The 13,291-nt window shown below is 35.5% G+C and overlaps 1 protein-coding gene across 2 annotated transcripts in view; it reads left to right on the top strand.

The window, feature by feature from the left end:
- LOC127857829 (RNA-binding protein 38-like) overlaps window positions 1-13,291 on the top strand; it is a 56,667-nt gene that overhangs the window by 28,655 nt on the left and 14,721 nt on the right. The window contains exons 3-4 of one of the 2 annotated variants that reach the window (XM_052394513.1): window positions 3,130-3,241; window positions 9,209-9,263. In XM_052394513.1, coding sequence (XP_052250473.1) covers window positions 3,130-3,241; window positions 9,209-9,263 — 167 coding nt within the window. Of the gene's footprint in view, window positions 1-3,129; window positions 3,254-9,208; window positions 9,264-13,291 lie in introns of both variants that reach the window. The other variant, XM_052394512.1, reaches the window with a different exon arrangement.

Below are 13,291 nucleotides of genomic sequence, written 5' to 3'. Positions count from 1 at the left end.
TTGATAAATGTAAACATTGGATCGTAAAAGCTCCAGTAAAAAATCAAGAAAAAAAATAAAAAAAGGAAAAGAACATTTCGAACCAGTGACCCCTGGAGTCCTGCCAGAGTCCTGAAGTAAAAACGCTTTAGCCTACTGAGCTATTCCGCCGAATACACATAGTTGACGTATTTTATACCTTATATAAGCAATCTTCGTAGTGTCACAAAATTTAACGACAAAAACAGAACTCTCCAACTTATTCAATCGTTTCGCGTTGCAACGCTTTATAATTTTTAGGTTTTAAAATCGTCAAAAGATGCATATAATGGCTATATTAGACCATGGTAAATGTTCAGTATTACTGTTTCCTCACAAATAACTAAAACGAAAATTTGCGAATCTGAAACAACTTTTTTCAATTTTGTCAATTTACCAAAGCGTGAAAAGATCCCTTTAAATGGATCTTTTCACGCTTTGGTAAATTGACAAAATTAAAGGGATCTTTTCACGCTTTCCCAAAATCTGTGAAAAGGCCCCTTTAATATGAAGACCGAGTTAACGGATGTGTCCTAATTGACTGTCTCCTCCGGTAGATTAATAGTGAAACGAGGTTATTCCCACTGAAGACTGAACACATCGACATATGTCAATATGTTCCTACGTGTTTTATAAAAGCAAACATTTGAATTACGAGAGAACAAAGCATAAAATTATAACCTTAATTTCTTTTTTTCAATTACTCTTCTTTTCTTACGTGTTACACGTGCCTTTCGCCGGTTTAGGTTCTATTGAATCAGCGAAAGTGGTCAACTTATAACTTAAGAATCTGATTTAACGAATCTCAACAAAACCGTTCAATTGAGATTATATTTGTGAACGGCATTCAAATCGAGAAATCTGTCTTGAAAACCGCTGCAATTTATTTATTAAATGTGTACATTGTGACGCTGTGCAAACCCAGCCCACTATAGTAAGCGCTCTAACGCAAGTTGCATGGTAAATATCAAGTACCCAGACATCTCGTGTATACTGAAAAAGATGAAGTTCAAAAATTAAATCCTCTTTTCGGCAATATATAAAACGAGTTCTTAAGGACTTACAAATTAGCTCTTTTACTTGCATAACGTGTTTTTTTTTTTCGAGTATTGCTAATTTGCTATCATTGTAAATTATTTCGTTCCATTCTCCTACACACATTTTCTTCGCAAGGGAAGAATTCTATTAGCGCGAATGCACATGGGAATCGTTGCTTTTACATGGATGGAACGTATTATTCCATGAGTCTTAGTATCCCATATATCCTGCAACATCGCTTCCATGGCCATAAAGAACGTAAACCGATGTCGTCCTTCTCGTTATGAGAATTCCGCCGGCAAATGTTGTTCACATAGCTGTGATCTGATGGAGGCATCGTCATCATATTGGTTTCAGTATGATCCATTCATGTGATTGTTTACAGTTAAAACCATTTAACCCTTTCAGTGCGGGAACCGAATTTTAAAGGCCTTTGCAAACAGAACGTGGCGTCTCATCTGGATCCAAACTGTTTGCTATTCTGATAGTATTCTTTGAAAAAAAATGAAAAAAATGCTTATTTTACAAATTCAGCAGACGACATTTTAGCAGACGACAAATTTCCCAGTATGCAAAGGGTTAATGCACTACAACATATTTTATCAATATCCCGGTAGTGTCGTCGATCACTGTCCGAATGACAAAATCAATGCTTTTGTAAAACGGAAACTGTTGAACTGTGATGAATAAAGAACATGCAAGCACTTCTGAACTGTCAATCAAACGGGTCCACTGCGTTCATTCAAATTGCATGTTCGATGCGGTCTTGAATGACTCTGTGTTGTCCCTATATGTTCTCAAATAAAGAGATTTCATGCCTCACTAGCGCCTCTCTTTGAAAGCCATCAACTAAACAAATATTCATCCATTTATTATTCATCATTCTCGTTCACTGGGTTAACACAGTGTTATATGGCTAATTCACAACAGGACTCAAAAAGTAACTGTGTTTTCATGAAAAAGTTCTGTCCTTCATTGTGACTTGTCGACCCCTCTGTTTCGCATTCTTAGGACGTCAGTGTGCTTGCAAATCTATCCAAAATTGGTTAACAATATACAGTTTAAAAATCATAAAATTAGTACAGGGCGCATACTAACGCACTTTCCAATGATTTGATAAACCTTTTTTTCTTTTAATAATGTAAAAATCTTTGTACTAGTAAATAAATTACACACGGCTGCAAAAATCAATTTCAGACATGCCTTAATAATCAAAATAGTAGACATTCCTTTGAATGTCTAGATATAAGATGGAGTTTGACGAGGATTCCATTTTCGATGTATTTTGTTCTACGTTGCATGTTTGCATTAACTTTTACTTTCGGTTGAGCAGGTATCTGTTTCTATATATACTTGATATTTGAAACTTATGCCAGATCCCGCCTGCCACGGTTGTATTGACCGTTCCACTACACAATATTTACAACTTGTTGCTATCGAGTTTGCGTTGTTGTATGGGGCATTTTGCTTAACGGACTTCTTCCCGAGGGCGCATAAACATTTCTATCTGTCATAGGATATGGGAGATGAATTCCGTATGGATGATTGTTTGCCAGAATGTCTGTACATTGTATTTGTTTTGTAAATTCTTCGTCTACAGCATGTCTGTATATGCCGGCTGTCAAGCAAATTTACGTTGCGTTTGTTTTTGAGATTTTAAGAAACTACCAAAAGCCATACAGGGTTTTTAATACGACAGGAATGGATTTACCATGTTCATCTTCATTATGACATTTTACTTTTTATTTGGTACTTAAATAAGTATTGCATGGCTACCGGTAAATGCTGTGCACTTGTTTTCCCTCGATAACATACCCTTGCAATTTATTGTCTTTGCTCTTCGTCTTCGAGAACACTTCTCATGTCACTTCACTGTTTTCATCCAATGGCCAAAAAGCTAGCATGTTTACTACGTGCATGTGTGGTTTAACATGAGAAACTTGCATGACACCGTGCTTAAGCAAATGCAATAACACACACTATTACATATATTCTGTTATTGCATTTTCATTGTGCTTTGTAAAGTACCAACAATTATAACGACAACTATGACGTCACTTGTGTCTATTTTAGGTTACCATGGCGACACGCGAGGCCGCAGAGAAGGCATGCAAAGACCCCAACCCGATAATAGACGGACGTAAAGCAAACGTAAATCTTGCATATCTAGGTGCAAAACCAAGAGGTATACTAACAGGTGTGTTCCTACACCGTACTATTTGTCTATTTAAAACGAACAAACATCGTAACATGTTTCTGTTTTAATTAAGTCGGTCATTATACTTTGCATTTTGGAATGCAAATTTGCTGTTAAAAATGAAATCATGATTATGCCTATCGACAGTGGCAGGCATACTTAAACATAATAACGCGTATGGGATGTTTTTCTTAGATTATGCTTGTACCAATTCCATTAACTTTCTCTCCAAAACTCTGCGTTACCCGTAATACATGGCAATAAATTGTGTCTTATTAGTTGTAAGCATTAGTGCTTTGATCTTCGGTGTTCATCCCTTAACGAACTGTTCCAAATAATTAGTGATGTTTACACGCTCGATAGAAATAACAGCGTAATAGATGTTTCCGTGATTAAATTTAATATGCTCACATGACATTCTAAAAAGCAGTGCTGTGCTATAAATTACTATAAGATTTAGGCTTTCGGTAACTTCATTGCTGAAAAGCGAAATGCGAACAAACGGCTTGCGTCATTGTTAGTCGGGGAAATAATCATTATTGCCATGTGTGAGTAATCATCTAAGTTATTTCTCTGTCTTGCTTCATGAGTATGAGTGTGTGGTTGTTATGTCTAAACTGTCATTGTGTTGTGGATTCAGTCATGTGTCTTAGCATATTCATCCGCCACTTTCTGTTGTACTAAGTAAAATCACGTGAAACCCATTTACATCTGTTTGGCGTAAATTATACTCCAAACTATTCCAATATTTGCTTCTTACATTCGTCGGATAATGAACATGTCTGTCTCACCGCATGAGTGTGGAACAAATAATGTACTGGATCGAATGTAGCATTATTCTCTTTCCACTCATTATTGCTCCTTTGTGGCTATTACAATAAATCATAACTAACCAGTCCTTGGCGATTAAAGATCTTATCGATAAGTCGACTTTTACCTCCTTCATGTGAAGAGGTCTTGATGACAGCGTTTTATTGCACGTTCTCGCGAGATTATGGCCATCGCCGAAGTTTGCTATCAGTGCATTTAGCGGTATTAGTGAGCGTTAAGTCAATAAAATGAATAAATACAGACTTACCATGACTTGTTATGATCAAGTACTCTATCGGATATTTCGTATATTTATACCGTGGAGTTCATGAGTGTAAGACACTGAAATGAAAACTCGATGATGTCCTAACACTATTTTCGTTCCGTACCTCAACATCTGATTATTAATTAGATTGTGTGATCACCTTTAATTTCTATTGACGAATTCGACATGCTACGATGCGCATTATCTATCGATACCTAACGGCATGCCAATCACACAAACTGACGGTTACCATAACCATTCGGCAACGAACAGGCCCGATTGGAAACAAAGTATGCATAACACCATAATTGATTTATTTATACTGCTAAACTATCATGATTACAAATAACGTGAGATATACGTGTAGACACTAGAACATATTAAATCACGGGTCTGGTGTTCTAAATAAGGTCACGTGACATGTGCAATGACCTCGTTTTCACGCTGATGGCATATTCCATACCCCAATAAGTTATTCATTGAATATTTCGCAGAAAATAATCATTTTATCTTCCACAACATCCTTTGAATTAAAACAAATGCTTTTCACCTGTCGGCTTTTATTCGCACCAGGGGCCTTTTTGGAGAATTGAGCTAAGAGAAAGTCTGTCTAAGTCATTATCCACATGCAGTCGACGTATTGAGAATGACTGGCCATGTGCAATGGCCAAGAACGCAGGGTATTTTATTTACAGCTTACATGTGGAATTTAAGGAAAGCTCTGGCATAGTCCCCACACTATGTAATAAATAAATTAACACGTACTAGTATACAATTTATGAAAGGACTTGTTGAAATTAGGGAATAGCATATGTTTTATTGTACTTGATGATGGTGATGTATTGTTATCATTATTATATATGTCATATATACTTAACAGTTTACTTGTACATGTAAACAATTCAGCTTTAAGATATGGAACAGTTCATACGTACGGGTCAACGAGAAAACTTGATACCATATTATTACTTTCAACTCTGAGACCTAACCAGAGTTTTCATCAAACGTAATTGAACTTCCTTTTTCCGTTTCCTTATCGATTTTCCTCTTGCATCCGTTTAACAATTATAGTAAGGACCAACACAAACTGTTATGCACATGTGCTTACATCCTTACCCAGTAATAAGACATTTAAAGTTACATTCTCCGGCTTCTTAAACCATACGACATACTTTATATCACCACAGTCAACCTTGTTAGCGTCTATATTATCAACATTTCGTTCTCTATAATTTGAAACCAGATGGCCTTCCGCTGTCGACGGGTATTAACAATGATTTATCGTGACTCGATCACTTAGTCTTTCAGCGCTGATAAAATTAATTTCTTTATTGACAATTAGCTTTAAAGGATTCCGTTTTTAGGCTTTTGTCAACCTCAACACTGTACGTGTAAAAACGGTAATAAACGTTCTCTGCGGTCTCTTTTTTACCAGATAATCGCTCGAGTCGTACATTTTTATAAGCAATGTCACTCAAAGCCTGAGGCATTGACTTTGATTACGTCAGACAAAACAGGACTAGGTTTTCGTTGCATTCTAACAAGTTGATAAAAATATGCTGACTGATGATTTATTTATACTTTGTTGTTGATTTTTCCATTCAATGCATACGGTAACGATTTATTTGCAGTTTTTTTTCTCTTGTTAAAGGTTGACCGTAATCAGACCTGGATAAAAAAGTTCGTTTTTTTTAACTAAATAAATCCACAAATATAATAAATGGTGAGACAAGCATGTATATACACGTAGTCTTACAAAGTTCACGTATAAATTATAGTTGATGTAATAAGTTCACCTGTTCGCTAGCCTGCTTAAAATTTCCATTGTCGCGTTCCATTTTGCAAACTCTCTGTATGAATTCCATGATACATGTTCGTCTGCTAACTTCTTGTGCAATATAAAAGTGTCAATTTATAAAGCATTTACATGTAATTGGCTTCATCCAATATCCAAAATCAAACGTTGAAGTTTTATTAGCATTTCAGACGACTATCTTTACGAAAAATTCTGTCATGTAAACTCGACGCTCAGTCGCATTAGGGTGACAAATGTCTCGCCGCGACAGTTGAAGTAGGGCGGTATGTCAATATTTACAAAATAAAATTACATTGTACCTGCATAAGAATGTATGGATATTGGGTGACAGTCGACATCTATTTTTGCTCGGTCAATACCATCTTGAATAGCCGTTATAAAAGTCATAAAAACCGCTATTGATTGCTACAAATAATAATTCTACTCGATAGAAAACAGGGGATATTTATCAATAGCCGAATTTCGAATCATAATACATTGTAAATGTTCTTTCAAATCGATTCTTGGGAACTCGTTGTGAATAAGAAAGAAAAACAATGAGGTTGTTTCAAAACATCGTTGCATGTTTGCACACTTAACAGACTGTAGGTTTCCCATGGTGCGCAAGACCACGTGACTCATTTGTCAACAGACAGTGGCGGGCTGCTGTCTGCAGTGTACGTGCAGGTGGAAATACACGTTGCAAGGATAGGGTGTTATGTGACACAACTAAGGCTGAAAAAATTAGTCTCGCTCTAGGAAAAAGAGGCTTAATTCATGTGCTTCAGTGTCGTCCCATATTGCTCTATGAAAACGGGGCTTAATCCTTGTGCGAAAAGCGTCGCCGTCCGCACAGGCTAATCAGGGGAGACTCTTTCCCCTTTTATATTTTCTGTTTTAAGAGTCTTATCTTAGCAAAAATCTAGTTAAGGCGGAAAGTGTCGTCCCTGATTAGCATGTGCGGACTGCTTCTTTTACTTAGCTACTGGAACACATTTGGTCATTAACGATTTCTTGCCATGTAAACCGGGTTTCCTCATACACACTTGTGCAACATTCTGCATACGTATCTATGTGTCTGTCCTGTTTAGTGCATCCCTTAACCTATTTATGCCTATTGGACTCTCCCATCCTTCTAAATTGGACCAATTTATTTCCAAAGGGATTTGTAGAATACATATTTCTATATTTAGAATATGTCTTACAGAAATTTCCTTTAAGCAAACAGCGCAGTCCCTGATGAGACGCCGCATTATGCTGTTTGCCAAGGCCCTTTATCTAGACGCTAGGCATAAATGGGTTAAAGCGGATCGTATATCAATTATTTTAGCAATTCAGTTCAAATTATACGCGTTGTATGATGTCTCGAATATTTGAAGTATATGGGTTTCACGTTTTTGGTACAATTTTAATCAGATATTTCGTTTTGCACTGAATGCATAGATAGGTAGATAAGTTGTTCGATTATTTTCATATTAATTTTCTTCATCTCTCTTAAATTCTTTTTTTTTCAATTCTACCTTGCGCAGTAAAAAAATTTGTTTATTAAATCAATCAACGAAGTACCGATTTAATAGGGTTCATAATCTTGCAATACTAAAACGAGCCTATTCAACCCGCTTTATCTGTTTATATTGAATTACACATAATTGTTAAAATCTAATGTGTGCCAGTCACATCTCGTAATTTTAATGCGCACAATTCTGTTAAATATTGCACTATTTTTATGATCATATAAAGGTATTATATACTAGTAATAGTTCATAAATATTTACAGTAATTTCATCAGTGACATCATTGCTTCTAACAGAAAGCTGAAGTGGTCCTTACATTGCAAATACCATCGCCAAAACGAATCTATTTGTTTGTTCGAAAAAAAAATCTTAACGTGTAATTCTCACCTTAATGTTCTCATTTGGCGTCTTCATTGGCATAGAATGTTAGGCCACCTCAGGCTCAGGAAGATAAATTATCAAAATTGTATTGATAGTTTTAATAATGGGCGAAGTAAATGATGGCATTGAATCATAAAGCGTAGCTTGATCTGTATGGAAACTATTGAATGATTTGTGTGTGACTTTTCACCCAACCCAGTTATTAAAGAGACCTCACAGATGTTGGCATTATTTTGAAGTTCGATATTAATGCTTTAAATTGGTACATGTTATCATTGTAACTTGAAGGCTTCAGCGAAAAAAGGAGAAAACAAAAATACGTCACGCTTGAACCACTGACCTTCAAATTAACAAGCTATCGTTTTAATCGCACAGCCATCCTTTTTATGCATTTTTTAAAATAAAATTGTCACTTAATATAACGAACACATCTGAAACGCTCAAATAACTATGACGTTTTGCATTTGTGCCGCTTTAAAATTTTATCAACTTCTTATGATGAATACTACTCAACGGAATGGCGTTTTAAGTGTAAGACTACGTCAGCAGTGTTATTTCGCTTCCAGGTGAATATTGTCTTTTTGTAATTACTTTTTGAATCTGCGACAAAAAGTTAGACAAATTACATTTCGATAATATGTGAACAAGCCACTTTAAATGGTTAAGTAACAAACGATGTTTAGAAAACTTTAGTACAACTTGCAAGCGGGCTTTAATTTCTTCGGACATTCTAGTACTCGGAACACTTCGGTTTTGTTCATAAGTGAATGTAAGCCACATGGGCAACAAAACCTAGTGTGAATTTAAATATAAGCGGAAATAAAACCCATTAGGTAAAACATATGCTCGCTTTGTATTCGGATGTAATAACGTATCGAAATCATAGAAATCAGATGTATTAACTTCACACGTATAAATTCAGGGGTGTGTTGGTGTAACTTCCAACGACCTTCCCTCCTTCAAATGCATAATAAAATGTGTGTAAACAAATAACAATGACCTTTGGCAATTCATCTTAGAAGCTAGAAAATAGAAATTGATAGATGCTATAGGGGGTAGTGTTGGGTGTGTGACATATATTCACCAAAATCACACTCCTGATTAAACTGTATCCGTGCTTTCGATTGTGTTTGAATTTCACCCTGCTAACGACCCGTTTTATCAACACGTGTTGCATGGTTTACTTACAGCTATCCCACTTGCTATTAAAACAGGCTACCCGGGAGTACTACCAGGACAATTCGGGTGAGTAACCGGTTTTATTATCTCCCTTTACTACCATTTAGTTCATCACTTTAACTTGTTAATATTCTCGAACTTTCGTACTGACGTGATTTAAGCTTTGTATGCGTTTTTAATACTAGTATATCAGAATAAGAGCTTTTACTTAACGGCAGATAGAGATCAACACACTATTGAATTGTTAGTTTGAATATTAACAACGGGCTCGTGACGTCATCATGGGTGTTATGACATCATTAATAGGTTGTTAATTATAAAACTGTTAAAATACTAGTTATAAAGCAAAAACCTGATGTAACTGTTAACACAAGAAAGCAGCGGTAATGTTTTTAATGTTTAAAACTCATAGGGTAATATACTTAGGGTTTCTGTGCTTATTAAATAATGCCGTATTTTAACAAGTTTATGTAAAGTTATTGTTTGCTTCGGTCTGCATGTTTATTCGTAAAAACAATTTACTGTAATACGTATGTTTCCTGTATTTAAACTGGGACACATTTCACAAAATTTGACAGCTGGCATTGTTAGTTTGCCGAGCTACCATTCTGTCAAAGTTTGACCGGGCTCTTTAAGTTTCAATTATTGTTTTCTTATCACACGTAAGTGCCACGTTTAGACAAGTTTTCGACAGTTTACTTCATAACAGCAAATATAAATATATGCTTATTTTCCTATAATTATGCGTTCCACAAACAGCAAACAATATAGTAATATAATGCATAAACTTCGTTAACATCCCCTGCAAAATTTAAAAGATGTCAGCTGTTTAATATAATAGTGGCTACTGATGTAGGGTAGTTGGCTTCATAATTCAGTTAACCCTTCTTAAATATTAGTTTTATTAACAAATTGTTTCATTATGTTAGAGAACGTCATCCATAATGACCCGGTTGCTAGGACGATACCATTTCGTCATGTGGTAGTCACGTGACTTGAAATCCAACATGGCACCCCATGAGCGAATATGTCGGAGAGCCAAAAATACTGGTAGAGTTCTAAAGAAATTTAGAACTTTGTTTGGATTGATGTGATTTGAATACATTTGTAGTTTGTTTTCATAAGTTCTTCTTTTCTATTGCTTGACAAGTGTGGATTAAATGTGAACTGAATTTTAGGCGTAATTGCCTGAGTTTTTATAGACTGCAGCGATATCATTAATTGACTGCAGTGTTAAGTTAGTGGCCTTTTAATTTATTTGCATTCGTATTATTTTTTAATTCCCGTGTTTAGTGTGGTCAAACGAGATTTGCAGTGAAAGAATTGGCACTGAATATCATTCCGTTCAATCAAATTTTGTGAAATTTGTTCCTACTAAGCACCAGACTAACCAATCCGAAAGGACTTGTTTTTGTTTTGTACATGTATTCGGAAAATTCGGGCTTTTCCGTACCGTGTTCGTGCTGTGTTCGGAAATTTCACGGAAAAGTCCGATTAGACATGTTGAAGCATTTTGAGCACATGGTCTTTCTTCAGGACAAAAAACAAACAAAAAACAAATCTTGTAAAAGCGCAAAAATACTTGTTGGTGTTTTTTAAATTTAGATTTGTGTATTTAAGCGCAAAAATACTTTTTGGTGTTTTTTAAATTTAGATTTGTGTATTTAAATTGTATATAAACTGTACGTTTGTATCAGAATGACATAGAATCTAGCTGGCTAACTGTAGTGATACTGAGATTGTTTTATGCTGCAGAAAGGCCTTCAATGAAATTGCGATTGATTGTTTTTATACACCTGAGGTGTTCTTTCTCATCAGTTCACACTGTAGGGCTATCTATATACTCAGAACCCGTATGAGATAGACTCAGACGTGACTCGCTTTTTGCAATCTATTATTTGTCGAAGTAACACGTAGAGGCAGTTGCTGTAATATTTCAACTTAACTTTTCAATTTAGTTGCCTTGACATTCCAACGTTTTACATCGGAAAGATGTGGAATTCTCGATGTATGTTCACGGTGTTATGCTGAGCATACTTATTATTTCTGAAAGCAAATAAACGCATATTTACAAAGTTGAAATTAAAGTATAATACCAAGGTGAATGGTCTGGGATTTTGATAGACTTCGCCTGTATAACACATGATTAGCATTTAAACTGTTTAATGAACCCTTTTTCTCTTTTTTTCTTTTCTTTTTATTCACATATTTGAAGTCTATACGTTTAGTCAATAGACGCATTGTCACGGATAATAAACCCAAATAAACGATCGAAAGTGAAAAGAATGGAACCCAACGAGCATTCAATGCTCGGATATTAAAAAAAGCATGAATGATTTACATGCTTGTAATTGTTCGGTCACAACAAAATCAATACCAGCACCCAAAAGCAATATTCAATAAGCGTATTTATTTATTGTGATGCATACAAAACATTTAAATATGGAGAATTATTTATTTGTACATTGAAAATGAACGAGTACTCAGATCCAACATTTGCGAATTGATATGCAGCATGACATATTCTATGTCCAAGTCAAATGCGTTCATGGACGATAAGTACTGAATAATGAATGTCAATATGTACAGTACTTGTTATAGGGTAGGGGTTACAGTTCAGGTACGGCCCACACATAAAAAGACGTTTAGACCGCGGGACCACATTATGTGGACAAGATATACAAATGCTTCTTTTATATTTTTGGAACATATTGCTCTATAAAGAAAGAACGGATACGTGTCAGTGATATCCGGTTATAAAAGAATATGACATTGTTAAGAAAAGTGGCATCTTAATATAAAATAATACATATTTCATTATAAGTGTGTATATTTTCTGACACTAATATTTGTGTACTATATTATCAATGAATTTTGGCAAGACATTAAGCGTTTTGAATAGCATTAAATTTAATAACTACGCCCATTATGTCGAGTTTGTGCTGTAATCGACGCCTTCCTTACATATGGAGGTCAATAACAAGCAATCTTAACGCAGTTATAACATCCCGTATCGCGGATGATATCCCTTAACATTCGTACTAACTGACAGTTTTATTGAAATAATCAGCCACCGCATCCATCTCGTAAATGTATCGTTAGAACAGGGTCGGGGCAGCAGTGATTCAATAATTCTATCAACAAGTTTTCTTTCAATGTTTTATTCAGGAAAGCATTCTAGTGGATTTGCTTTGGTTACTGTAAGCTCGTCGCACGAACTAGGCGCTGAAACATAAATACATGTATGCTGAAACATAAATACATGTATTATGCCTTTAATGCAATTCCATACAGGGGTGTCAATTTTCCGGATTATTCCGGAAATCCGGATTTGAGCCGTCCAGGGTTGATTTTGAGGTGAATGTAAATTCGTCCAGGGTTGATTTTGAGGTGAATGTAAATTCGATGAGTTTGTTTAAGGGGGGTGGGGGTAGGGACAAAATTCTTTTAGTGCGGGATCATTTCAGAACGAATATTGTTATAGCATCGTCGGCATTTCGGACATTTGCGCTTGGTACCGATTTAATTTATTGATATCTGATTGGTAAGCGGCTGGCACTGACATGAACAGTAACAAAGTAAAGCACTGCAATATCATATTTTAAAACAATATGTTAATCAAATTATATATTGACTGCGTATTTGCTAGGTTACTGGTTACTGGTTTTCATTTTTTGCAGTCAAACGATATGCATATTTTATTTCATTTGCAAATGATGTATCGGGACATGTTTTCGGACAGTCGTTTTCGGATACGGTATGGTTTGTAGATTTTAATTTAATTTTGAAGTTTTTAATATCATTTGTTTAGATTGACAAATACACATGCGGTGTTACGGATGGTTTGGTTTATAATATTTCGCATTGTACTCACCAGAAATTGCACCTAGAAAGACTATAAAAAAAGAACAATAAGCTAGGGCTCGGGGGGGGGGGGGGGGCCTCTCTTCCCTTTATTTTCCGGATTTCAAATTTGGGACAATTGACACCCCTGTCCATATCAATTTACTTCAAACTATCAGTTTGCAGATTTTGAACAATATTGTGAGGTGTTTTCAATCGTTTAAACAAGTTTTATTCTTTGCGTAGCGTTC

This window comes from Dreissena polymorpha, chromosome 14, assembly GCF_020536995.1.
Source record: "Dreissena polymorpha isolate Duluth1 chromosome 14, UMN_Dpol_1.0, whole genome shotgun sequence".
Classification (NCBI taxonomy): domain Eukaryota; kingdom Metazoa; phylum Mollusca; class Bivalvia; order Myida; family Dreissenidae; genus Dreissena; species Dreissena polymorpha.
The sequence above is the reverse complement of the archived record's forward strand: the minus strand, read 5'-3'. Positions and strand labels throughout refer to the sequence as shown.